Source organism: Scleropages formosus, chromosome 16 (assembly GCF_900964775.1).
Source record: "Scleropages formosus chromosome 16, fSclFor1.1, whole genome shotgun sequence".
Taxonomy (NCBI): Eukaryota; Metazoa; Chordata; class Actinopteri; order Osteoglossiformes; family Osteoglossidae; genus Scleropages; species Scleropages formosus.
In genome coordinates, this window is record NC_041821.1 from 7142385 (window position 1) to 7170312 (window position 27928).

General features: G+C 49.0%; 2 protein-coding genes across 6 annotated transcripts in view; one reads left to right on the forward strand and one right to left on the reverse strand.

Annotated features, from left to right (window-relative positions):
* Positions 1-17280, forward strand: part of dclk2a (doublecortin-like kinase 2a) — a 34588-nt gene extending 17308 nt beyond the window's left edge. Inside the window, exons 3-18 of one of the 4 annotated variants that reach the window (XM_018735795.2) lie at positions 3229-3358; positions 5604-5708; positions 6820-6870; positions 8305-8399; positions 9259-9331; positions 9704-9809; positions 10020-10077; positions 10471-10590; positions 10749-10895; positions 11108-11241; positions 11604-11681; positions 12649-12745; positions 13138-13218; positions 13404-13517; positions 15473-15485; positions 16025-16120. In XM_018735795.2, coding sequence (XP_018591311.1) covers positions 3229-3358; positions 5604-5708; positions 6820-6870; positions 8305-8399; positions 9259-9331; positions 9704-9809; positions 10020-10077; positions 10471-10590; positions 10749-10895; positions 11108-11241; positions 11604-11681; positions 12649-12745; positions 13138-13218; positions 13404-13517; positions 15473-15485; positions 16025-16041 — 1419 coding nt within the window. In that variant the 3' untranslated portion in view covers positions 16042-16120. Of the gene's footprint in view, positions 1-3228; positions 3359-5603; positions 5709-6819; positions 6871-8304; positions 8400-9258; positions 9332-9703; positions 9810-10019; positions 10078-10470; positions 10591-10748; positions 10896-11107; positions 11242-11603; positions 11682-12648; positions 12746-13137; positions 13219-13329; positions 13518-15472; positions 15486-16024 lie in introns of those variants that run through there. The other 3 variants (XM_018735792.2, XM_018735793.2, XM_018735796.2) reach the window with 3 other exon arrangements.
* Positions 17281-17461: 181 nt separating this feature from the next.
* Positions 17462-27928, reverse strand: part of lrba (LPS-responsive vesicle trafficking, beach and anchor containing) — a 168809-nt gene continuing 158342 nt past the window's right edge. For both annotated transcript variants that reach the window (XM_018735791.2, XM_018735790.2), the window contains exons 53-57: positions 27679-27843; positions 22361-22462; positions 22006-22202; positions 19260-19411; positions 17462-18628 (exon numbers count right to left, since the gene is read on the reverse strand). In XM_018735791.2, coding sequence (XP_018591307.2) covers positions 18538-18628; positions 19260-19411; positions 22006-22202; positions 22361-22462; positions 27679-27843 — 707 coding nt within the window. In that variant the 3' untranslated portion in view covers positions 17462-18537. The remainder of the gene's footprint in view (positions 18629-19259; positions 19412-22005; positions 22203-22360; positions 22463-27678; positions 27844-27928) is intronic.

The following is a 27928-nucleotide window of genomic DNA, read 5'->3' on the forward strand; positions in this document are numbered from 1 at the left end:
GACAGCCCACAGAGGAATAACGGTACGTGTTGGAGAGAGCAGCACTGCGAATGGCCGGAGACCACCGGTCAACACGTTTGATGCAGTCTTTTTGGCGAGGGCAGGTCCTCAGGAGGAATGACCACAGAACGGTCATCTCAGCTCTCTGCCGATCTGACGTGGAACGCCTGCAGAATCTTGACCTCCTTTCTGTGTGAAAATGAACAGCCTTGCTTTCAAACCAGGGTCTGTAGTGCCAAAGGAGAGGCGTTAGAAGCAGAACAAAGTGTATGCTAATATCTGCGGGGCTGTTGGACTGGACCAGCTACATACAACTCGCACAGCTGCGAGCCATTAACACACACACAGAGTACAGTTTGGACCGCAAGCAGGCCCAGAATTTCCACTCTCGACATTTCAGCAACGCAGGCAACGTGGCTTCAAGCCAGCTGGGAAGAGTACTCATAGCTCGGAGGCCGACGGCTGTCCGCAGGCACTGAGGCACCCAGCCGTACATTCCCCACATTTGCGGGCTTCCTGGTCCCACCGGCGGCTTCCAGTACAAGCGCAGCGTACATGCATTCCTGGCCCTCATCATCATCATCCTGTTACCACGAAGCTCAGTCGCCGTAATCCTTCAAAGTGTTGAGTCAGTAAAGCTGTTACTGTCGGGGCACTTCTGCGTAAAGACGTGTTTTCCGTTGCCAACGAGGTGTGTATGTATTTAAAGCTGAACATGAGCTCAAATCAAAGCTGCTTTCTGCTCGGTTCCCTTCCTGTGATCTCCCTCCTCTTCCTCCCCGAGGACAGTTCAGAGCGTTTATTCATCCCAGGTTTGACACGTATTGTTTCTTCCGTGCCGGAAATGCGAACGCCCTCAATCTTTTCTTATTTCGTTTCGCACGGGTGCGTGATGCTTAGAGGCCAGTTGCACCAAGTGGGTGAGTGTACCTCTGGCAGGTGAGGGGGGCCCGCCGCAGCCTCGCTGCCATGGCAACCGTGTCCCTGCAAGCCTGCAGAAGGGCTCCGCAGCGAGGCCCTTGCTTCATTGGTATGCAGCGTGTCCCTCACTGCAGGCTCACAGGGGTTCCCTGAAGGGGGTGTGTGTTCCTTTTTATTTCTCACTCCAATTTCCTAGTCAATCCAACCAAATGCTGTAAGTGGGGAAAAAAGGTCACTTCCCCTCCTATACAGACATACATCCATACATACATATATCCACACCATCATTCATTTTCGCAGACTTAAGCAGGTAAACTTGAAATGTCACATCAGCTCGTATATGAAGAAACACACTTGACATTTGAGAGTGTTTGTGGCAACCAAAGTAGTGACCCGAGGGCTTTTCTAACGAAATGAAATGTTTCAAAGGAATAACAGCATATTTTCTCCATTTACTCATAGGCACTTTCAGTGAGTTGGTATTTAGGTAGCGAATCGGGTCAGTGAGGTTGTCCCGTTATTTTCATTACATTCCCTAATGAACGTTAACGCAGCGTAGATCTCCAGGGTACGTCTGTGGTGTTAAGGCGACGTCCGACCTTTCGGTTTTTCCTTTCCGACAAACCCGCCGGTGTTAATGTGGTGGATGAGTCGCTTCCCTGTAGAAAGAAGAGAGAGTTTTATTTTGCCGTTTCCTTCTTGTCCGGGGGGGATTGAAAGGACCTCCAGACACGTAAGAGGAAGTCACATTCCCCCAGAAAACCTTCGTTCTCAGACCTACGCTGTTTCAATCCGTTAGCAGAAGCGTGAACCTCGTGGATCCCCCCACCGCCACCGCGCATTCGCGCTCCCGCTCAGGTTATTTAAAATGCAGAATTGATGTAAAGTGATGAAAAGGATCTGCACCCATCTGCTTTGTACTAATGAAACACTGCTTTGTGTCGCCTGTATGATGAATGTTATGTAAACATCATTTAAATACATTCAATTATCAGAGGCAAAGGAGAGCAGGTGTGTTTGTTGGCCTTTTGGTTTTCTGGAAAGATCCATGTATGATCTTTTCCATACTGTATTTGGACTGTGCGCGCCTCCTTCAGCCCCTCCATCCCTCTGTCCCTCCGTACAAACACACCGCACGTGTCCCCTGCTCCCTTATCGCTGCCCTTTGTTCTGGTCCCTGTCAGAGGAAGTGGCCTCCATTGTCTCCTTCTGCCTGCCCCCCTGCTGCATCATTGTTCGAGTTTTGAGTGGGCCCCCGTGACCCCGGGGACACGACTCAGCCCACCCCCACACCCCCTGTATGACAGCCTTCCATTTCCATCCAGGAAGCTGGTCTGGTCCAGCACTGGGAGCCTCCCCCCCGCGCCGGTGAAGAACAGGGTTACTTTCTAATGACCGTTTCGGCTGCAGTTCGTCTGCAGACTGTAGTCAATCCAAAAGACACGGTGAGGCAGAGGTGTCAAGGTCACAGGAAGTAGAGTGACACATCACAGCTGGGATGTGGTGCCTGTGTCAGTGTCCAGTCTTACGGGTCAAAGGGCATCAAATCATCACATTTTATAGCCACCAGGAACATAACCTGACCTGTCCTTCTGGCTCTGATGGGGTACAATTTATGGTACTGAGGGGTGTACACCAGTGAGTGTATCGAACACCATAAGCCACCGCGGATAAAGCCGTCAGCTACACGCTAGTCAAAATCATTGCACGTCACTTTTGAGAAGAGCAGCTGCTAAAGGAATGAATGTAGATATATAGCTTGCTTATTTGGGATATCTCCCTGATCGACCCTCGCTGTGTTTGACATGGCCTTCCTCGTGGCTTCCCCTGACTGTTTTCGGGTCTTTTGAGAAAGCCTTGCAAGAATGGTCGCTGCGCCGCTAAATACAGATGATACGACTGTAGGCAGTGATGTGCATGAAAGCATCGGAAAGCAAAAACACAACTGTGTTTTAAAGAGACCTTTTCATAATGCCATAACAAAGTGGAGCATCTGTATAAAAACAGTGTTTAGCATAATTATGTAAAATGAAAAAATGCCTCAGGATGAATTGGTTTATTATGAAAGAGGAATAAGCGGTATTTAACCACATTCCTGTTCCGCTGCAGTGAGCGCAGCCCCGAACGGACGAGTCAGCATCTGTCCAGGGCAACAGGGGGGACAAGGAGCATTTAGGTGCATAAATGGTCAACCTCATTCGTCACATGTCATGGCAAACAGATAATCTTACTGATTAGAAGGAAAGTTATTGATTATGTGCCCCTTCGATGTATTCATGCTCTCTCCATCTACAACCCCTCCCACAGATCACCTGCTTACAGGACTTCTTCGGGGAAGACGACGTGTTCATCGCCTGCGGTCCAGAGAAGTACCGCTACGCCCAGGATGACTTTGTGTTGGACCACAGTGGTAAGGCTTCTGCAGCCTTTCTCGATGGTAGGCTCCATTCCACTTTAAAATGCCTAACCCTGGCTTTTACCCCCCCTCTCATAGTATAGTTACAAGAAGTGTTGAGTACTGACCCCAAACCTGTAGGCCCTAGCAGGTACTGACCTCCAAAATCTGTAGGTACTATCAGGTATTGGCCAACCAAACCTACCGGTACCATTGAGTACTGACTTCCCACACCCATAAGTTCCATCAGGTTACTGACCCCCTAACCCTATAAGTACCCTCTGGTACTAATCTCCCAACCCCAGAGGTACCAACAGGTCCTGACTCCTCAAACCTATAGGTACCATCAGCTACTAACTGCTCCAATTTAGACTCTTCTCATTCCTCAGAAGTCAAAAATTGAATAGTAGATACATTCAGGTCCTTGAGCTATTTATGAAATAGACCATAATGACAAGCAAAAGCTGAGATGCTGCTGTGGTAGTGGCTATAATGTACACAAATAAAACATTGCCTTAAAGCAAAACGGAGGCACAAGTTGGCATGAAGAAGGTCTTGTGTTTATTTTAGGGACAGAAGTGGAACTCGCTGGGAGTATTCTGAGAACCGGCACAATGACGGCTCGCATTCTCGGAATTAGCGTAGCGAGAGTTAGCGTAAAGGGTTAGCATTGTGGGCATTTTGGGAGTTGGCACAGAGGAATTTAGCCTTCTGGGACTTAGAATAGTGCAAGTTAGCATTCTTGGAGTTGACATAGCATGTCTGCATGGTGAAAGTTAGCCTTCTGGCAGCTGACACGGTGGAAGTTAGCATTCTGGGAGTTAGCGCGGCGACGAAAGAGCGCAGTTCTCCGATTTCCTGCAGGAACGCGAATAACGTGCATCATCTCCTTTCCGTTCGCGGAGTGTGGCGTGCGTTCTGGACGCAGAGCTGCGCGTGTCTTATATTGAAAACTACTTTAACGATGGCTGCCTAGAGATGCTGTGTGACAGGATGTGACCTTCTTGTCACAGCAGCTTCGTTCATCGTTGTGCCAAGGAAGAAAAGTCTGTGATTTACATTTACTTTTATTCATTTAGCGGACGCTTTTCTCCATGTAGCCTGCAACTCGGAGTGCATTTCATCAACAGATGAGTCATACAAGCAGACACATGATTCTCGAAGTACGCTCCATTAGTCTCGTACCACTGTTTAACCAGTGTGTATATACTGTATATATGTACATATATTTGCATTTAACATTTATACTGATGTGAAGTCACCGAACCTGCAAGTCTCACGTATTCCTGAACACATTTAAAACTTCCTGTCACTTTAGTGCCCTCAATCCTAATAACCAAAGTTACGCAACAAATCACAAACTCTTACCACCTCTGCTTATAACTGTTAAATGTCATGTAGGGTCACTTTTCAGTTTCCGTTTTCATTCTGATCCTGCCTGTAACATCTGCATCTTTACCTCGATGTCCACGTCATCGCGGTTGCACGCCTTCGGCTAGGGAACATGTCCTTGAGCTTCCTGGATCATACCAAATTCCTGAAGAAAAAGAATTATCAATGACTTTGCATGACATGTTTTGTACCGTTGGTCACACGAGATGCGGTCCATTTCCATCGTTCCGTGCTTTACGTAAATATACACGGCAAATAAATCCAGCAGTATTAAATGGAAATCTGGATATTTATGGGAGCAGAGCAGGCTAAGCAGCTTGCCGTTGGGTATAAAACAATACCCATCTAGAAATCTGTGTTTAATTTTTCCGATAAAACTTCCCTTCGTATTTTCATCTCGACATATAAAAGACCGCATGAGAAAGAGTGCTAAGATCTCTGTTGATCCAAAGCCAAATAAATGGAACTGATTGAAATTCTGTGGCAGTTAAATGTTTGCAATGGGCTGTGTGATGCGTGGCTGTTCATCAGTATGTGGTGGCACTGTCAGGAACATCACGCTTCTTCTTCCTCTGGGTCCTGCACGCCTCTGTTGACTGCTCACTGTGTCCTGCCTGGACATCACTTCCCATCGCAGAGCTGGAGAGCAAAACAAGGCTGCAAACTTTGGGTGGAGAAGGGGAATTTAGATTGCATGAGGAACACGAACATGAGGGCCAGATCACGGGAAGATGCTGTGAATATGCACCCTGACTGTAGGGTAAGGAGGTTAAGGGTAAGGCGTGCTGGTGTGGTGTTCATGCAGGGTAAGGAGTCAGGGCACTGTGGAGTAAATACGGGGGTGAATGTAGGGTAAGGAGGAGTCCTGCTCACTGTGGCCCATTTCTTTCTACAGAGTGTCAGGTCCTCAAGTCTTCTTACGCTCGGTCCTCCACTCCAGCGCGAACCTCTGGATCCAGGAACCTTGCCCCCTTGCGTCGCAGCAAATCCCCAGCAACAGGTATGTCGTCCCCCCCCGACCCCACCACGAAGGCAGAAGCGGTCTTACGTAAACCTGGGGGGTGTGCGTATGGGCAGCAAGCGGTGGCGTGGAGGGGGGCATGCTGAACACAGTGTAATCCCTCAAATCAACTTTTACCTTCAAATTCAATATCTGAAAATCAGGATTATGGGGTGTTAAATGTATTATGAAAGGGAGAATAATACCTTCTTTGGATTAGTTTTTTAATTACAGCAAGGCAATAACAGTACCTGAAATTTCCCAGCCTAATCTGATTTGTGGCCCCAACCCCTCTCTTTCTTAAATGGTATCTGTGGTAATGAAGCAGTTCAAATGCTCTTCAGGCTGGTAGGACGCACACAAAGGCGGGTGTAAATGTCAGAGGCCGGTGGCCGAGCAAGCAGGGCATCCGGGATGTCCACCTGTATCCCACCTGTCGTATACACTGGTGCGGTGCGTGCCTCCGAGTGCTTAGATAACATGCACTCAAAATTAATTACTTCACGTCCACCTGCGGCAGTTATACAAGACCACTTAAATCCGCGGCAACAGTTGGGATTACCGTAAACTCCAAAGTCCCAGGTATATCAGACAATCGTCCCAGGACAGCGGTAGCTGCTTCTGTAAACATGGTAACAACAAACACGTGCAGCTCTCATTAAACATTAAGGGGGGGGAAACGGACCCCTCGCTCGATGGGAAGATGCTCATGTAACATTTAAAATGTTCTTGCAGTAATACTGCACTTTGTTCCTTGGAGTCATTTGCATGAGATATGCAAATGAGCAAAATGTAAAAAAAAAAAAAAAAAAAGAATAATCAGGGAAATGGTTTTCCCAGCATCCCTGGAGAAAATCCAGTCTGTCTGATGCGGCTCACGCAGAAGCCCTCCAGCCACGACGTGTTCGTTTTACCAGTCTACGATGCTTTGGAGTTTTGATGAGAACTCAGGAATGGGGGCTGTCAGGAAGAGGGGCTCGGCTGGGTAACTGGCCCTTACCCCTCCACGCTACGACAGGGTGTCTCATCGAACAGCGTCCGCTAACCTCTCTCTGTCCTTGGCTCCGTCTCCTTCCTGGACCTCCTCCGCTGGCTCACGTCACTGGACCAGTAAGAAGATCTGGACAGTTATCCACCAGTCACTCGCCAGTCAAGTCCCCGGGTGAGTGCTCTTTACTCGGAGTTGAGTTGAGCAGAAGTTTTTGGATAACAGCAGTGGGAAACCCTGAAATCTGCAGCGCAGGCTCGGAATGACAGAGTACCAATGTCCGCTATCAGCCAGAGTCCACCAGTGGGTGGTGTCCTCCATGGGCCAGAGTCCACCACCACTCAGCCTGCTAGCTGTTTGCTTTGCCCACCGCAGTAAATCCATCCCTGGTTGTTTGTGACAGAACCCTAACAACAAAGGGTCCATGGTCTGCGACCACAGGAAACTCTGCTCCCTTTTGACGTGTGGGTTTCCAGCTGAAAGAGGACCGAGGGCCATGTTTCATTATTCATGCGAGCTGTTCTCTCGGCATTTCGTGGTGCCCCCATTACATTAAGAGCAGCTCACCGAGGATCCGCCAAGCTATTCTGAGCTGTTCTGGATGCTGTCCAGATCGCAGCATACATGGATCTAATCCTGATAGACACACACGCAAAGTAGGAGTGTAGGGAAGGTTCCGAACACCTTCCACACAATTACCTTCATCCACTTCCTCAGGATTCTAATTCACACGTGAGGGGACTCTGCCGTGAGCAGTCTAGCGCGTGACGTCATTACCGTACTGAAGCCGGACAGAGATCGTCCCTTCAAGGGTCGACAGCAGGGCCCATCCTGGGACCGGAGCAGTCAGACTTGTATGAGCTATGAGTCCCGATCCCCGGCTGCATCTCTATCCGCTGCTGTCGGTGTCATGTCATAACCCACGCGTTGTCAGAGAACATTAACAAATGATTAATCACTTCTAAGTAGGCCTTCTAGAGATTATGTGGGGCAGATGATATTCAAATGAGGGCACGTATCCTGAAGTGAAAGTGCCAACTCATTAGTATTTAGAGAGTAGGTAATGAACTGAACGTAGCGTGTCTGACAGCACAAATGAAATTCATAACCGAATTCCAACCACGAAGGCAATTACTTGAGCGCTGCGTCTTTTTCATCTCGCAGAAAAAGCTGTATTTTTCCCTATTCGTCGTCAGCGAAGAATTATTTCACGCGCAATAAAACATTTCATCGAGCATGTGTCATTCAGGGTACATTATACTATTTTATTTAATGTGATTCTACATGTTATTCAAGCAGCCCAGACACTGACTCACTGGGTGAATTGAAACGAGATCCTCCTGAGCTGATGATTTAAGTTATGTGCATAATAAAGTCAAACATTTTCTGTTCTGTATTCTCGGGTTCCTTCGTCTGGTAGCAACTGAGATATAAAATGTGGCAGTTGTTTAAAACCAAAAAAAAAAAAAAAACCTCTTAAAAACAAAGTGGTATGGGTCGGCGACCCCCTCCCACACTTCCCGTGTCCCGCTGTGAGCTTGGGCCCGTTTGGAGCAGCGTGTTTCTCTTGGCGTTCCCACCAATCATTGTTCCGTGTCCTGTTCCCAGTCAATGGAGCGCCCAGCAGCCAGATGTCCACGCCCAGGTCCACCAAGTCCTCCAGCTCCTCACCCACCAGCCCTCGCAGCATGCGCAGCTTCAAGGTGAGCCAGAGGGCACCGCCCGCCTCCGCCTCAGTGCACGGCTCTAGCCATCCTCTTGCGGTGCTGCTCCGACCGGTCGGCGGGGAACGGGCCTCGTTCCGCAAAGTCCGCTCTTCTACCCATGGCCCGGAACCGGGAAACTCCATAGAGTCACAGAGAGCAGTCACGTCCCATCCACCCGAGTTGCTCTGACACCGATCGTCTTAGGTCCACAAACTTAAGACGAAACCACGGGCGGTCTGACCGGACACGACTTAGGTGGTTTGTTAGGACGCGATTAACCACTCGCAAGCGTTAAACGCTTATCCGGAAATCACGAAGGCGCTCTGAGGGTAACTGACAGCCAGTCGAGCGGCAGCCGTCTGAGACCTCCGGAGTATTTTTGATGTCAGCAATCAGATGTGAGGTGACTTGTGGAGAGAGAGAGAGAGAGAGAGAGAAAGAGAGAGAGTAGGAGATGTACTTACGGGTTTAATCTTGTTTACCGACTTGTCCATGAGAGACCGCTCTAAGCTTCTTTCTGGTGTTTGGGCATGGTGTCTTGAATGAGTTGGGCCAGATGGCTGCGTGTCCTGGAGTGTGACTATTTGAGGACCGCCTAAGAGACTTACGGAGATTAGTTTGGCATTTTTTGGGAGAATCGAGAACACAGTTTGTCATGTCCTAAAGAGGCATCCGATGTCACTGAGTGCAAATCCAACTTTTTCAACTTACCGCAAGGGTCTGGAGAAATAAAAAGTGGAAACGGATCTGCCGAGTCATGACGAGGTCAGGACGCTCTGTGTAAAGGACAGGATCTCCTCTGCCACATCAGTGGTCACGATGGAGGTAGTTTTACCGGGTGTTTTCGCTTCCTCAGATTCCCGCTCACCACAGCTCCGTCTCCAACATCAACGGGTCGGCCGAACCAACAAGAAGCCTGAGTCCTGAAGGTGAGATTCGTGACCCGGCCGACCACAAATAAAGCTATGGCCATGCTCACTGCTGGGGTGCCAGTATGAGACCCGGCACAGGGACTAATTTGCGATCAGTCTACTACAACAGGATATCGTCCGGTTATCTATAAGTTCCATTAAAATAGTCAACTCTCCCGAAAGCTGGGGGGAAATCAAGTTGTTTTTAATTGCATATACTTGTTTCAGAAAGCCATTTCGCTCCCCTTTGACATCATCGCGTAAGATGTTTCCCATCTGGATGGAAACATGTCTTTTTGTAATCTGATTATGTCACCACACCCTTTGCTTCTCTGCTACCTTCAGTCTTGGCCACCTTGATGCTGGTTGAACCTGCCTTCTTTTCCACAGTTAACGGAAACAGAGGAACCTCTGCCTCGGTCATCCTGGACAAGTACAGGGTTGGGAAAGTCATCGGAGATGGAAATTTTGCAATCGTTAAGGAATGCGTGGAGCGGTGGGTCAATACGTAGGGTTTATACACAACCAAACTGAGACGTGCTCAGATCAGGTGTCATTTTCTACAGCTACTGGTTTACAGTTTGTTTAACTTTGGAAAGATCAGTTCTACAGCTGGGTCTCAAAACAGTTTTCTGACTGGTCAGGAGGTGGTCTTCTCCATGTGTGGCATGTGTGACGTGACGGGTCGGGTTGGGTCTGCCCGCAGGAGCACTGGGAAGGAGTACGCCCTGAAGATCATCGACAAGGCCAAGTGTGTCGGAAAAGTAAGTGGCAGGACAGCTCTTGCTCTCCGCAAAGGCACTGTTGAAAACATCTGCAGAGGTGGTGTGTTCCTCATCTCCTCCAAGCGAGACAGACGATACACATCCGTTTCACTCCAGTCCACTTAGCTGCCGGAGCACAATAAATAAAGCAGATGCCAACGATGATGCCAAGGTGCGTGTCAGGAAAGGGCTTTTCATCTTCCGTTGGCAGTCAACGCCTCCCTTTTCACAGCACCCTTTGGACGCAGCTTCCACAAGAGCGATACGAGGGAACAGTTTCCGACATGAAGTTTGTCCTTCGCTAAGCCCGGGCACCCATGTTCTGGGTTCGCTGCGTGTGCCATAACGCTGTTCGGATGCCGCAGGTGCTGATGCCGGTGTCTGTGTGCGCAGGAGCACCTGATTGAGAATGAGGTGGCTGTGCTGCGCAGGGTCAAGCATCCCAACATCATCATGCTCGTCGAGGAGGTGGACACCCCCACAGAGCTCTACCTGGTCATGGAGCTGGTCAAGGTGGGTTCGATCACCAGGGGCCTGAGTAGGAAACCTAAAATGCAGGGTGTGTTTATTAGCCAACCTACACAAAAGAAATATCAGACTGCCTTATTTTCTGCACTGTGAGGTCCTGTGTGCAGGACAGTTTTGACTCTGTGTGCATTTTGTGTGTGTAGGGGGGAGACCTCTTCGACGCCATCACCTCCTCCACCAAGTACACAGAGCGCGACGCCAGCACCATGGTGTTCAACCTGGCCTCCGCCCTGAAATACCTGCACAGCCTGAACATCGTGCACCGCGACATCAAGCCGGAGAACCTGCTGGTGTGTGACATCACGGGGGCGGGGATAAGCACAACCACACACACCTTCTGCCAAAGCCTGCTTGAGTTCCCTACCTGGGTGATGATTGCATTCGTCCTTTCTCTTACAGCAGGTGGTCTTTCCATTGCGGCGCAAGAATTAACCCTCTAAAGGAGCTGAGGTATTGAAGTAAGGAATGATTGTGTGTCCCCCTGCCCCCCCCCCCCCAACAGGTGTGCGAGTTCCCCGATGGCACCAGGTCTCTGAAGTTGGGCGACTTCGGTCTGGCCACTGTGGTTGAGGGACCGCTGTACACCGTTTGCGGGACGCCCACCTACGTGGCCCCCGAGATCATCGCCGAGTCTGGGTAAGAGCAGGTGTGAAGGGCTGGAGTTAGGGTGGTGGGAGGGGTTTTAACGTCAGCCCACCGAAGAAGTGATGCTTTCGCCCGTCTAAGCCGATTGGCCGGTTTGCGTAATTAGGAGAGCCATTCGACCCCCGGAAGCCTGTGCCAGCAGCCCGGAGCAGTAGCCTCGACGCAGTTTCGGCATCTATACACCTGGTGCTCTGTGTCCAGGACAACAGAGGACAAACAATGTGAAACGTGTCGTGCGGCAGTAATGATACCACACCGAGCGCCCCGGTGCCAGTGTGGCAGCTGCTGACAAGAACTTTGAGTGACTTTTGGACCTGATCGCAGTTCTGCTCCTCTCGCTGGCGCGGCTGCAGGTACGGCCTGAAGGTGGACATATGGGCAGCCGGCGTCATCACCTACATCCTGCTGTGTGGTTTCCCGCCGTTCCGCAGGTAAAACCGGCCGCACGCTGTCCTTCACTGGAGAGCGTCCAGCTCTGCTCTGCACCCAAGATACTGCTCAGGTTAAGTCCCTTCCACCGGGGTACAACAAAGAGGTCCTGCATTCCAGTCCTGAAACCTGCAACCTATGGGTGTCACCTGTCAGCTTCATTATTTAGCTCCTCGATTCATTCATTAATTACCTGCTCAAACTCTGTAACACCAATGAGAGCTGAGAGACAGCAGAGCACTGCTCCGAGCTACACGGCGACCTGCTGACCTGTGATATTGTGAGGGACATCGGCGTCACTCCGCAGAGCTCACAGCAGGGCTCTTCTTCTCTTCACTTCAGAACTCCACCAACAACATCCAGCACCATCTGCTTCCAGCCCTAACACTTCAGATTTACACCTGCAACTTTGGACACAGAAACACACTTTCCACAGCTATCGGTCTCCTGGAAGGAGCTGCTGCATTATTATTACACGGTTGCAGAGTTACATTTACATTTATTCATTTAGCAGACACTTTTGTCCAAAGCGACGTGCATCTCAGCAAAAGTACAATTTATGCATTACATTAAGAGAAGGAGACATTGCTGCAGACATGAAAGTCTCAAGCAGAGTTTTCTACAAGGTTCTCCCAAGGTTTCCTAAACGCACTGGAAACCTCCCTTCCGGAGGAGGACAGCGAGCAGGGGACCTTGGTTATTATGAAGAGCTCAACATGAGGCTGCAGATACACACACGCTGAAGTCCTGAGCAATCGTTCAGTACACTTGCACCTTCTACGCCGATCAACACGGTGTCTTCCAACGCAGCAGCTGAGTATAATGGGCCTTGGATACATCTGGGGGGTGTGGGACGGTGCGGAGATGATGATATGGAACGTGAACAGGGGTTCCAGGTGGAGTTTGTCCACAGTGCGTGACCCGTATACGTACGTAGAACCCATACACACACGGCTTTGTCCCCGACAGTGAGAACAACCTCCAGGAGGACCTGTTTGACCAGATCCTGGTGGGCAGACTGGAGTTCCCCTCGCCATACTGGGACAACATCACCGACTCGGCCAAAGTGCGTACCCACCCACCCGCACGCCTGCCCGCCCCCTCCCTCACTCTCTTGATCACATTCCGATATCCATTACTCTCCGCGAGTGTCGATTAGCGTGTGTCTGTGATAGGCAGATTGACAAGCAGCCACACCTGGCTGGGCTCCAAGCTCAGACATACAGCTTGTGAGCGTTTCTAACTCCGTCAGAGAGAGCGGAAAGAGCCCCGCAGCCTTGGACTGAGAGATAAACCTCTTTATTTCATGGAATTCTTCTGTAGCTCAAGTGCAGAGGTGTGCAGGACAAAGGACCGGCGGTACTTGGTTTACACCACTGTCGCAGTCAGGCACAGAATGCAGGAAGAATTAGAAGCGCTTCTTCTCGCTGACTCACGTGCCCGTGCCCTTTCCCTCAGGAGCTGATAGGCCGCATGCTGCAGGTGAACGTGGAGGCTCGCTACACTGCGGAGGAGGTCCTCTCCCACCCGTGGGTCACTGTAAGTGGACTGCAGCCCTTCCACCGTTACCCTCATAACACACTCCTCAACTACGCCTAACGTGCACAGTAGCGTGTATATTTAGAACATGTTTTTTACCTACATTTAAAGGTTGCAGCTTGCCTTTAGGCAGCGTAAAGGTTAGTTTTACCTGTGAAGTGTGCGAAGTGCTCCGTGCCCCGCAGGACGATGCAGCGATGGAGAACAACATGAAGGTAGAGGTGACAGGTAAACTGAAGAAGCACTTTAACGCGGCGTCAAAGCACAGCTCCACTGCGTCAGGCGTCTCTGTCATCATGGTAAGCGGTCGAGGCTTTCGTGGTTCTCCATTCGTGGCCCGACACCTTCGCCACCTAGTTGGTAGGGCTCGCGATGGCCACTGACCACCCGTCTGGACACACACGACACGCACAAAACACAGTACAAGCGGCGCATATATTCGTACTTATTTAGCTGATGCTTTTCTCCAAAGTGATTTTCAGTGATTTAGTCATTTATACAGCAGGGTGATTTTTACTGTATCAATTCAGCATGGCTCAAGGGTACTACAGAAGGAGCGGGGATTAAAACCTGGGCCCTTTGAGTCCAAGGACAGCAGCTTTAACCATGGCGCCACCTGCTGCCCCATCGCAGAGCAGTTCTTCTGTACTGTGGTTGAATTTAAAACGTTCAACGCACGAACAGGTGGCTTCATGGCTGGAGCTGCTGTGCTGCCTGAGGGTGAACTGTAAACTGGCATATTTACATCCGACTGAATCGCTGGCGCCCCTGACCCTCACCGACCCCGAGCTGCTCAGCGGCACGTGGTGAACAATTTGCCGCGTTGTCTAATGCTTGTTAATTTTTTCCACCCAATAGTCGCGCTAAAGGTGTTTACAGAAGGTTCTCCGAAGGCGACGGGTCAGACAGCGTGAGAATCGTTTAGAACGCGCATTCCTTCTCTACACCCGCTTCTGAGCTCCGCCGGCTCGCTTCCCGTTACGAGAGCGCTGCCCAGGAGCGGAATCCTGCCGATCCGTATCGCACTTCCCAGTCACGAGTCCAGCCTTCCCACAATCCCGTGCAGTCGCTGTCACAGTAACCACGCTCACTCCCTCACCGTCCACATCCTGGCTCTCGACACAGTGGAGCCAGTGCCCCTCCCCGCTGGGGTTCGCCTCCTACTCCCAGGAGTCCAGTTTTGTGTGTGTCAGTGACAGTTTTGAGCTACAGAAGGGGGCAGCCCAGAGCCCCCACCCCCCTCATCATGGATCCAAACCCTGCTCCCCCCCCTGCCTGGCCAAACCTGTAACCGCAGTCCCTTGTCCTTCCCCCATCCCTCTGCCACAAGCACCTAGAGTCCACACTCAGGCTCCACCCATCCCCCCAGGCCACACCCTCCACCCACAACCTCACTTGCCCTCTCTCTCCCTCCCGCCATGCTGTCGCCATGACAACCATCACCGTCTCATCTCCTGGGTGCCTCTTATGTTATGCCAAGCTGTCTGCTTTGATGTTTCTGATTTATGCATTTGTTTCTTATTGCTGGGCGACTCATTTCTGCTCTAGTGGACTGAACTGCTGCATCGCGCTTAGGCCTGGGGGTCACCTGCTCTGTCTGCCTCTCTCCGTCACTTGGTCGCACTCGCTCTGCTCCCCTGCTTTTGATGAGACGCTCGGGTGGCAGTGGATGCTAAGAGTTCACTTCAGTTCAGTCGAACGCGCATCATTAATATCACTTTGGTGGACGCCTACGTATCAAGTGAGGTCAATCCTCAGAGTCCACTTGTAATCTTAATGGGCAGGTGCTGCACTGATTTTGGATGAAATGCAAGGTGTAAATCATGGTGCAACCATACAGCATATGGACTTGCTATATGTGCTCCTGTACTCTGGAAGCTGAAACTGGACAGGAACGATTTCTTTTTTCGCAGAGGCTGTGCAGCGCAGCCAAAAAAGGAATTAAAAGCAGGTCTCTAGCGCCACTTTGTGGCCAAAATTGGGAAAAGGCACTGAAATTCATTGCTTCTATGCAAAAAAAAAAAAAAAAACCCACCATATGCCTCGCTCCCCCAATAGAACAGATAGTAGCAGTGGCGCCCTCTACTGGTTTGTTTGGGAGTTGCAGGTGGCCCAGTGCTGAGAAGTGTCTTTTTCTCTGTACCATGTGTGCAAAGCGTGACCTGTATTTGTTCTGCTCTTAGTAAGACTAGTCTCTGTCCCTTTGCTTCCCTCCTGCTCCCCCGTAATGCCTGCATTGCTACCCTCTGATTAGCTCCACGGCGATGGTACGTACTAACACTCAGCGGGGCGCTCGTCTCGGCTGCTTGCTAACCGATATTCTCGTTGGCCGCTGGCGAGAACGAGAAACCCCGTGGAGCCCTTCAGAGGACGGGACTGACCCCGAGGCTGAATGACTCGTGTCGCCCGGCTTGGTGCCCACAGCGTTTCTCATTCCCCCCCCCCAACTGCATGATGGGCGTGATGATGATTTGCTGTGTTTGCTGGGTCAGTGATGCAGTGTGGCTGACTGCCCCCTCCAATTACATGTGCATTTTTGTCACTGTCTAACAAATCAGCCCCACAGACCAGCTGTCACAATCCCTGACCAACCCCACCACTAAGCTCCACCCCCAGCCCCATGTAGTGTCAGTCACAAAGGGGGGTGGGGGGTGAGTACACTTTCAGACTTACCCGTGTCGTGATCGTATGGGAACTTGGATGCATTTTTACTTCTCATACTGTATGGTGGCCCCCCCATCACAGACCCATTTGGTCTCCTCTTTCTCGCACCTGTGACTTGACTCGTGTCGTACTTGCTCTGCAGAACACGGCTCTAGATAAGGAGAAGATCCTGCTGTCCCGGCGCTCTCCGCAGACCAATCCGCCGAGACCCACGAGCGACGTTGCTCCCTCCACCTCGCCCCAGCATCCGCCCGCCCCAGCTGAGACAAGGGGGCCCTGAACCCGCACCTCGCTTCTTGGGGCCAACTAGGGGTCCATCCAGTTACCGTAGCACTGCTGACACTCCAGCGCCGCAACCACTTAGGTTCTCATCATTTCCTGCACTGGGAGGACGGATGTCGTTTGTATTTAGAAGGCTTTGTGCTGTATATGTGTATTTACACACACACGTACACACACACAAACGCAGAAAGAAGCAGAGCAGGAGTTGTATGTGACTTCCATTTAGGTTCTTAAAGCTAATTCTGGTGTTTATTTTGATGTTATTTATTATTTCCTGGAAACTGTGACTGGTTGGTACACGTTAACTACGAATAAATGTCTAGTTCCTTGTTTCACTGCTGGAATTCAGATAAGCTACTTTAGTTGTGCATAGTTTTAGGTCTGGGAGGATGGACTGGGAGCCACAAGAAGTGTGTGCACATTTATTATTATTATTTTTTTTTTTTTTTTTTTTTTTTAAACTCTGGATGTTCTCACCATGGCTCAGTAGGACTTCATGGGCTCGACATCAACAGAGGTGTAGTTTGTCTGGAGTCGCCTGGAGAAGATGAATGTGTCACTGACCCCCAGGGCCAGAGCTGCCTCCACCTCTGAGGAACAACTGGGGCTCAGTGTGGACAAAGTAGGGGAGGGAAAGACTGGGTGATGCAAAAGCACCTTTACACCCCCCTTCTCATGCTATGTTTGCTTTTACCCACAATTCTACACCGACTCTCAGTATCATAGGATTATTTCTGCTCAGGGGTCTGGCGGTAGAACTCGCGTGTCACTCACGCCGTGTAGGACGGCCAAGTGTCACATTCTGGCTTCACTAGGGCTTCTTCTTCAACTTTTGGTCCTGATCGGACCCCCAGGCGCTCAGGACCTGCAACCTCCACGGGCTGGTACTTCACAAGCAAAGTAAAGAGGGGCCAAGCTCAACTTGTACTTCATGTCCAGCCTGGCAGCTCTGTCCCCCATCAACTGTCCACGCAGACAGACTCCAGAAGCAGCAGCCGACACCCCAGAACGGCGGCAGATTGCCGACGGGGTGCGGGGCGCCTGCAGAATCTCCTGCCGGCTTTAACGTTAACATTTCATTTTGTAATAGAACTGAAATGGGAGAACTTGAGTGAAAATGCAATAAAACCTATTTGAACAAGTCTCTGGCGTCCTTCTTCAGAGGAGGGATGGTAGGAGTGTCGTGCGGGGGTCGTCCAATGAGTGGGTCACTAATGTTCCCCTGAGAAGGAAAGGTGGTGTTTCACACTGGGTGCTTGGTCACTTTCTTATCACTGAGACCACGTAAATGACACAGTTTTTCAGTTACAAACAACATTTTATTGTTTTTAAACTCATCACACGTCAATAGACTTTCATTCCGAACAGATTGCGATGCATTGCTGACGATACGTGAAAAGGCAGTAGATGCGGTGTGACGGCAGTCATGGACCCGTCCATCATGAGCACGCAGAGCTCAACTGGAATGTGAGCCGCCCATGTTTGGGTCGGACCCCCTCAGAACACTGTGGTCTTACACAAAGGTGGTCCATTGTTCGCTGCTCCATGAGAGCAAAGTGCCGAAGAACGCTGACATAGAGCTTCTGCTGCGGTGTCTGCGGTGTTGTAGACGGCAGGAGGATTTTTAGTTTCTGTCTGGGTGGACCAACCACTGACCTGTCACACGGAATGCTCTGCAGGGGTGTTTTCTCATCACTTTGAAATGCTACTTGCTGATGTTTAACATGGTTTTGAAGTAGTTTTATTATGGTTTGTGACCCTAGACCCTCTTCGTCAGACTCAAACCCCCTCAATCTGCACCCTGGGAAACAGTCAGGGATAAATCACAGTGGCTCCTTCTGATTAGTGGATCAAGCAGAGGGTTAAAAATGGTTGCGCTGTCCCAACGGCTGAGAAAAAGCACACACCATCTCTCATCTTATATTGCTATCGCCAGGGTGTCTTTCAGTAGCAGACAAAAGTACAAACGTCATGAAAAATAAAGATCAAACACAAATAGTCATTTTTTTTGTATCACACATATCGAAATCACTTCCCCAAATTACACAAATATATGGATTTTTTTTTTTTTTTAAAGAAAACCGATGCAAATATAATTATCTAACTATTGAGCAATCAAACCCTTATTTTCCTCACAGAGATGAAAATAGATTTTTACAGCTAAAAATAGATATATAACCCAACCCCAAATTCATAATACGAAACATTAATAGGATCTACAAAATATAGCAATGCCCATTTAAAAATAGTTTGCCTCTTTTGATAGTATTTCAGATACATTCAGGAATTCAATATGCATTTTGAGTAGTGCTTGTAACAACACGTGGCAGGAACGCAGGACCATGTCCACATCTGTGACCCCCCCCAGGCCACTCAGTACCTCGTTTGGTACTCGTGGTGCCACCTGTTGAAGTCGTTGTAGAAGAGCACTATGCTCCCGGAGGCCATACCTGTGATGATGCACCTGTTCGGTGGACAATGAGAGAGGACGCCATGTCAGGGTGGGTCAACAGCTACACAGGGTGTCCATAAAGGGTTAAAGGAGTTTGAGTGGACAATCTACTATACATTCACGCTGCATGTATTTACAGTAGCAGTTTTTTGTGTGTATGTATGTCACGTTCATACATCTGCCACCAGTAGCCCTGCAGCATGAAAGCTGGCGTCCGCCTCTGAGAAAACGAGTGTTCATCGATTGTTCAGAACAAACTACGGAAAGAATCCAGCCGATGTGAAGTTAATAAAGTCAGGGATGAATACACTCTTGGAGACAGGAACAGTGGAAAAGACAGAGGGCTGCGGGAGACCACTTTGCAGTGAAACGGCGAACAGCGTTGAAACAGCTCAAACCCGTCACCATCAAAAGCAGTTTTACCCCTCCTACAGATACCTCAGTCCACAATTCACTGAAACCTTTTACTGTTTTCTCCTTTTGAGAAAACCTGCCTGCAATTATCAGTGTTCACCGTAATTTTAATGCACACAGTAATCGGGTGTTAATTTATGGACAAGCTAAATATATGGATAATATTGGAAAAATATATTTTGTCCCTTCACGGACAGTCCACAAAGAAATTATTTACAGAAATTCTTACCTTTGGTCATGTGACATAGCCATGGAGCGGATTCCAGCATCGCACCCGGGGTAAGTGAACAGCTGCTTGAGGTCATGCACCCGCCAGACGGTGAGCACTCCTCCGTCGCCCCCTGTAAGCAGGTACTGTCCATCGCGACTCAGCAGCATGGCCTGGAGAAGGGCAAGGAAGATGAGGACATTGTACACGGTGACACCAGAACATCCACCAAACACCAGTTTGGGTCCTCCATAGACACACAGCATACTGGCATCTCCAGCTGTTAATATGTGATGCTCAGAACCCTGAGGACCATGGGAGTGAATCGTTGCACTGTGCACTAGGGCCTCGCTTGGCTCCAGCAGCAGTCACTTCTTAAAAGCGAAGAGTCAAGACAGACTTTCCTGGACCCTTCTTGAGCACCAGGTGTCTGGAGTGAGGAGTAGAGCAATGAGCAGTGCCTCCTGCTGGGAGGTGAGGGACCCAGGCAGCAGAACCCCTCCTGAAACGCAACAAGTCTCCTTCCCACCAGGAGGGTCCGCAGTGTGGGAGATTAATTCCCCCATCTGGTTTCCTGACCTCATCAGCAATGTTGCAATGTAAGGAGTCCCTGAAGAAATGAGGATTACATGCAGTGCCAGACATATGAAAAGGTCTTTACGAATGGACAGTAGCTGTGAAACGCAAACCCCATCCATACCGTACCACATGTCAAAAAAAAAAAAAAAGAGTTGTGCTGTTTTCCTGTGCCGGTTTTGTAAGTGCCACAACACACACCACACACATATAAACATATAAAACACCTGATAGACCCCGAAGATAAACAGGGCAGATTTTCATTGGAAACAAACTACCACCACCCCAAGCTGAAATAATCCTCTGAAATACTTAAGTAGTAAATTCACAGCGAGAGTGTGAAAGATGTGACTGCTAAGAGACAGAAGAAGCTGTCTATCGGTCGCTATGGCAGCGCCTGCTCTGTGCTGAGGCCACGAGGATAGGAGCACAAATAACTCTGAGCTGAGCTCTCTACAGTGTGAGCAGCGCCCCGGTGCGGAGAACACCCATTTAAATGGGTTATAGATTCACAGGCGTCGTGCCGGGTTTCACATGTCCTCACGGTTCAGATCAGCGCCCTGGTGTGCTCGCGAGACCCGCTTTCGGGGCGCCGCTAATCTTTCAGCAGCTCGACTGCATGGCCATTGGAAGCAACTGCTGCGCATCAGTCTTGGAGAGGCTTTCCTCAGATGAGCTTCCAAGCGGGGCTCACGGTCCTGAAGGCAAAACAGCACAGCTGCACTTCCTCCCTGCTTGCACCATCTGTTTGTTCGCCTGCATTTAAATACTCTCCTTCTCACTGGCAATGCAAACCACTGCAGTATATAACACCAGAATCGGTAATTTGACGAAAAAGAGATTAACATCAGCTGCAATATTTCATGTCAGAACGCAATATAGGAGCACAGTCTATAAAACTCTCTAAAGGATTTGCTTTTAGGACTTTTGCCCTCTGTGCTCTCCGTCAACAGGAGGGACACCATAAACCCCTGGAACAAGGAGACCAGGTCCAGCAAGGGCCCGTAAACCTTGTATGGGCTGGCTCAGCCCGGTTTGGGCTCATAAATCAGCACGGCAGGGGGCTAACAAGGGGCTGGAGGTGCAGTCCAACAGGGGCGTCCCTCAGCCATAGGGGACGCGCAGCAGACAGCAGCACTGTCCCCTTTCCTCCCCTTCCTTCCCCCTACAGTACATTCGACGAGGCACTTCTTTCATTTTGCTGCAGACGTCTGGCAGGAGTCAAAGCCAGAATTTATGGAGTCATTAATTCAATCCAGTGCAAACACTCAGACGCACGCACAAATCTGCTAAAATGGTTACTTTTCGCCGAAATAAATTTGCGCAGGGTAATGCGCTGAGGCTGGGCTCTGCGCCCCCAAATCCATCTCCTGTCAAAAGAGAAACATGAAAGAGCAGCGCCTCTTTCAAGCTGCCCTGTGTGTTCTGGAGGCCCGCCGTGTTTTGGGAGAGCGCAGCGTTGGAGGCCTCTTCTCCTGCAGTGCTCTCACTCACATATGTGCCCGTGGTAAACCCCTGGTGAATGCCTTTCCTCCGGCAGGCGTCAGTAGGGTCCTGACCCTATCAGCATACAGTGCAGGGTGCACTGGGTCAGTCTATATGTATGAAAAGCCCCAAACACTACCACTTGCACTCAAAGGTCCCGGGTTTAAATCAGTCCTCCTACTATAGTGCCATCAAGATACTTACCATCAACTGACACAGCAAAAAGTACCCTGCTGTATAAATGGGTAAATCACTAAGTCAGTGAGTGAACAAGCCTGTCATTGTAAACGAGCTTGACCCAGGAGAGCAGCTAAATAAAGAGTAATTTTGCTGTGCGCCAAATCCAAGTTTCATTAGCCAGTAAAAACACCATATGAAAAAAATAAATATTTTTGTGTAATAAATGTATAAAACATGGAAGCCCAAGCTTTTGCCCCAACACTCCTAGCTTCCATCCTCTCCAATGCAAAAGAAAAATCAAAGAGCTCAGCAATTTTGCATCCAGCCTGTGTATCACCACCTTTGCTTGTGAAGTATGAGAAAGGGAATGCGGTGCACTGGGCGTGGCCAGGGGAAGGCCTGCTGGAGTGGGTGTGACCAGGAGAGGAGCAAAAAAATGTGTGGCCGAAGGGAGCTGGCGCTTAGTGGTCATGGCTGGCCAAGGCAGAAGAGGTTTGAAGGAGTGTCCTGCCACGAGAACACTTACCCTGATGCTCTCGTCCACCTCCATGTGCCCCAGCTCCTTGCCATTGATGCTGAAGACACAGAACTGGCCACGGTCGTAGTAGATCACGCAGTGGCCCTCTGTGGATGCCTGGATGAGCCGGGGTTGCAGGCAGCCCACTGGGGCCTCCAATGTCCGCAGGAGGTCACCATTCATGGAGTGGATCAAGCAGGGGCCCTCTGTGGGTCACATGATGCAAACATATCATTTTACCTTTAAACGTATCATTTTATGCCATAGTAAATCTGACACTGAAGCAGCTCCAGGGTACAACAGCAGGCACTGTCTTGGCACCTTGCTCTACCGTCCCAGTTTGCAGACCAGGGAGGAAACTCACCCTTGCAGCCGCTGACAACCAGGCCGAGCTCCGCGCAGACGCTGGCACAGGTGATCTCGCAGTCGTGCCCTGTCAGGATGGCTCTGGGGGTCACGAACTCCGCTGGAAGGGGAAGCAGAGGTCAGTGGCTGTATGACGAGCAGCGTAGGACCGCTGTGGGGGTTTGGACCACCAGGTGGCGATAGAGCAGCACCGATAACCAAAATGTTAAGTTTTCAGTGAAATGTCAGCAACATCTTCATTTTGGTGAACCAGCAATTAACAAAGCTGAAAGTTCACCAAAACAACTCTTGGTAAAGACCAATGGTACAACAGCAACCCCTTTTTACTGGGATTCTGCCCAGCAGTCTTTCGGACAGACCTCCAGTTCCTTAACTGCTACGACATATTTCTACCCAAAACAGAGCAACAAACATGCTTGACACAGACCCAAACAGTCCACCAACCCATGAGCCCAAAGCCCAAAATAGAAGCAGATGACACAATGAACACAGAGGGAGTTCAGCCATCCACAGGACACAAGAACAAGTCATACTCCCAGGTACATGCTGTGATTGGCTTGTTTTTGACAGGTTATTCATTTAGCAAAAGTTACCCTCCAAAGTTGTGTAGCGCTCAGAGTAAACAAGTGAGCTCTACCCAACAGGCAAAAAGCTTTAGATGCCAAAACACAATCATCGAAGCACAGCTGCCACAAATACTCCTGCAGGTACCCAGAGCAGTGAGCCACACAGGGAACACACAGAGAAACAGGTAAGATGGTGCGGTAAAAATTTATGGAGGTGTCAGCAGGTCGAGAGGGAAACAGGTTAAAATAAGATAAGTTTTGAGACCCTTTTTGAACAGAGGGATTCAGCAGTTCTGAGGGACAGAGGGAGCCATGAACGTGCAAAGATTAAATTATAGAATTAAAATTACAGACACTTCTGGAAACGCTGCCAAACTCAAGATGAAACTTCTCTTTCGCTGTTAATGTTGCACTCCAGCATGGGACTGAGCTGAACCTACTCATCTTAACAGGGATCTCCTCTCTTTATGAATCATTCAAGTGCCATCCAAGCACAAAGTGGAGATGTAAAGGAAAGAGGCAAAAAAAAAAAAAAAAAAAAAAAAAAAAACAAGGACATGATTTACGAAGCCATCCTTGCAGTGCAGAAGTCGGCTGATGGAAAAAACGTTGCTATGCTGATGGCGGGGGGGCATGTGGAGGTTGTGTCGCTCCCTGACACTCACAGAGGCAGCGTGGTTGTAGGGGGCTGGACCCCGACAGCGAGACCCTGTCTTGTTTAACAGGCACTCCAACACGGGCACCCCCCCCCACTCGTACCCCAGCCACAAACCTCCAAGGAGTACCTAAAACACTTGAAACACTTAGAGGACTTTCTCAGGCTGAGTGACGAGTTCATTAGGAGTTCATTAGCAGACAGTGCTGTGTGTGTGACAGGAGCCCAGCTGTGCACCGGGGGTCCCATTAAAGCGGACGCACCCCCAGTTTGGCCCAGGGACGGACGGAAGGGGTGCGCCGAGGAGTCAGCTGCCACAACCCTGACAAAAAACAACTCGTAAAAGGCTGCGTTCTGAAGGAACTCTGCAGCTCCGTGATTGATCTCCGTCTCGGCACAATTCAGCTTTAAAAAGCCAGCAGCCAACAGGGTGCAGTCTGTTACCTCCAGTAAGATTTACACCTCTGATCCTGCCCTGAAAGGAGATGAACCGAACTGTACACACTGTGGAAGATAAAAGTGGTCAGAGTGCGTTACATAGGCCACAAAACTTTAAAAGCAGAAAAGCAGTAAAAACTCAAAACGAAAAACACATTTCATTGCCGGGCCTCAGGGGCAGGGAGAGCAGCCCAACTGTGGGCATGACACACCTAGACCAGGTGCAGAAAGGACCCATCATTACCCAGATGCTTTGCCACCCTTGTACCTTCTGCCACAACTCCTGTGGCTCCACTTTCCTACTCAGGATCCACAACTGACTCGCTCACTTTAGGGCAGAGCTTCATTCCCAATGTGCCTGAGGTTCTGCAACACACACACACACACACACACACACACACACACACACACACACACACAGCGCTCCAGCAATAAAGGGTGTGTAATGAACTCAAATATATAGATCTAATTAGAATGTTACTGCTAAACGTCTCGAGTGTCTGAAGTCTGACTTATGTTTTACAACTTGAGGGATTAAAGCGCAAAGTCAGATTTCTACAGCACAAGATCAGTAAAACTAATATATTGGTGTATCATTTAACCTTGAGGCATTTGCCAACATTTGGCTTCCATTAGAGCTACATCTGATTACAATTTAATACCTATATAGCCACAGCGCGAGTCCACGCAGAGAGTTAGGAGGGTATCGTCTTTCTGCTGCTCCCAAGCTCTTCCTGCCAAACTTCCCCAAGAGCACCGCAGTGCAATAACCATTTATTAATTACTCATGGATATTAACAACATTCCCTCGATGCACTTATTCAAATGTGTCACAATCGAGATGCTGTAGTCCAACTGAAAAGCAAGACAATGAATTTGAGCTGTATAAATGATCAGTGTGTTTGGAGGCAGGATGGAGAGGCACAAATAAATTAAGGCTCCTGGCTGGTTAGTGGAGTTGCATTATTTCTATTATCTACTACAAGTCTCGGTGTGTAATTACTTTTCTTTTCTCAGCAGGTGGCGTGGTGGTTAGAGCTGCCACCTGGCACTTGAAGAATCCAGGTTCAAATCCTACTTCCTATAGTACCCCTAAGCAAGGAACTTACTCCAAAACTGCTGTAGTAAATTTTGTCCAGCTGTAGAAATGGGTAAATCATTGTACGCAGCCTAACGTTGTGAGTCACTTTGGAGAAAAGCGCCTGCTAAATAAAAGTACGTGTTTTCTTAAACACGCATGAGGAACATATGCGGAAGGGTAAGTACCCCAGTACTGATTCGTACCTACAACCAGGAGATGGCAGTGCAGCCTCTCTATTCCTTCCACTGACCTAGTGCACTGAGCGCTCTTTCCACCTCCCACTTGTCTCAGTTTTGGGGGGGGGGGCTGTGTAGGGGGCAGCTGAGCGATGACTGGCAGCTGGCACAGCCTGTCAAACAGTTGCAGAGGGCAGAAGGGTGGGTTCCTCACTGTATGCGGCAACAAGGCAGGCCTTATAAAAAGCTGACAGACATGCAGCACGGCGGACTGCGTACTGGCTGGGAATGGGCTGAACTGGGCCAGTTCTCTGACACCTCAGCAGTAGGTAGATGGAACTGCACCACGCTCTTGCACAGGGGCAGAGGGAAGGAATGAGAGACCTGCGTTGGAGAAATCCCTGGGTGAACAGGCCCTGCTGTGGTTAATGTTCTGCCCCTTGGCCGAGCCCCGGATGTCCTTCAGTGACCGAGCAGGCCTGGTCTGGGGAATGACCAGTGAACCGTGTGAACACTGAAGAATATGACTCAAAGAAAAACTTATGCAGAGGGCACAGGAAAGTGAACCACAGCCAAAGTATTCAAAAAAAAAAAGAAGAAAAACTTATTGAATTTTAACTAAACATCCCACAACCTATTGATCTGTGCATACTGTATTAAAGTGAATCAAGATATTGCTTTTGTAACCCAAACAGGTCACACAGGACAACCGCAGTTTTCAGCTATCAGTTAAGCTTCATTGCAAAGCTTAGTCAAAATTTCAGACATCTCAAAGATTTGTTTATAAATTTACCAGGAGTTACAGAAACCGCAGTAATGATGTAAATTATAACGGGCAGAAAATATATCTCATATTACATATAATGGCAGGTACACGGTAGACCAGCAAATACATATGTGCTTACGGGTAGTTATAACTCGAAGTAACAAATGGAAAAACTCAATGGTTTTTCAAAAACTTCATTTACTTTTTAATTTTCGGAGTGTCTCATTTCACATATGCACACCAATTACGTATTTCCAGTCCGTATGCTAATTCCAGTGTAATTTGTCTAAAAGTGTTTGTACATTACATTCATAATTACGCAGTTACTCCATTTCAGTACAATACCCAGACTTTCTATAGATCTCATAATTAACTACCCTTGTACCACATTAAGTAACATCTGTGGGTAAATATAATAAATCAAATGAAGTCATTTGCACAGGGTGACATTAGAGAAAAATCATGATGGCGGCTGGATGTATTACTTGGAGGATAAACACATTAAGGTGCTGGTCACAGACTGCAGGTGTACAACCAGCAATATTACTCTCTATTTCATATAATTACGAGTTTGTAGTTATAGACGTTGGAAATTTTCTCCAAGGCAATCGCCACATTAAATTAATTACTGCCTGTACTGTGCTCGTTTTTTTCCCCCTCTTCTCCATTACCACCATTAAATGAAAATAAAAAACATGCCCACAAATTCATATTCTAGTGGAAATCATTGGATTTTTTTTTTTTTTTTTTTTTTTTTTTTAAAAAGGTTACATCAGAAAATAAAGTGTGCTTTACATTCATAAAGCCACAGTGTGGTTTGATTTCAGAGTCGTTCGATAAACAAGGCCCAGTGTGGCGTACGGCCCATGAGAACCAGGCACACGGGTCCCATGAAGGAGGGCAGCGTCACAGATATGGGGGCGCTGCTCTTTGATCGCCCTCACAGCCGTATGTTATGGTAAATAAGTGCAGACCTTAACGTTTTTCACTTTTATTGACTCTCTCCCGTTTTCACATGAATTACCACTGCCGCCGATGGACTTCCACATGTCCAAGACCCACTTTCAGCAGCCTTTGGCTTTCACTTTCTCTCTCTCTCTCTCACACACACACACACACACACGCCACAGAATGAGCCATTACATTACAAATGCTCCACCTGAAATCCAATCTGTTCTCCAGTTCACGGAGAGGCCTGTGCTGGTCATACAGAACAGATTGTTTCTTTTCAGAATAGGCTGAACAAAAGCGTGTGTCCTCGAGGGGGTGTGTGTGCGTTTGAATGTACACATATGTGTTCTGTTAACCTTGTGGCAATACTTTCAAGGCAAAGGTCCCCACAAACAAAAGTAAATGCTGAAATATACAAACTGACATCTTCAAGATTAAGACACCTCCAAACCGAAAATGTCTCACTCAATGATAACTACAGTATATGTAAAAAAATTTTTTTAAATCAAATTTCATCTATATTTGGGTTCTGCTGGTGTGGTGTTAGGAATCACTGCGCTCAAGCGAGAACCAGAATTCAGTGCGATGCCCAAACACTGATGTGTATGGCAGTGTTTGCATCAGTGTATCAATGCCTCTGTGTGTGTGTGTGTGTTTGTGTCTCAAGTATGCCGTGTACTCACTCATGTTCTCGCCAATGCTGCAGTTCTTCCCGTTCCAGTACCAGAGGAGCAGCGTGGCATCCCGGGAGCCCGAGAGGATGTAGCAGTCTCCCCCAATATAGGACTCGGAGCGGCTCAGGCACGTGACCACGTCGCGGTGGCCAAACACGATCTGGGTGAGCTTCCCTGTAGGGGGACACAGGGGACTGCTGGGACCGAGCACACAGAAGCACACTGGGGACCACAGAACTGCCAGCCGTGCGCGGTCCCA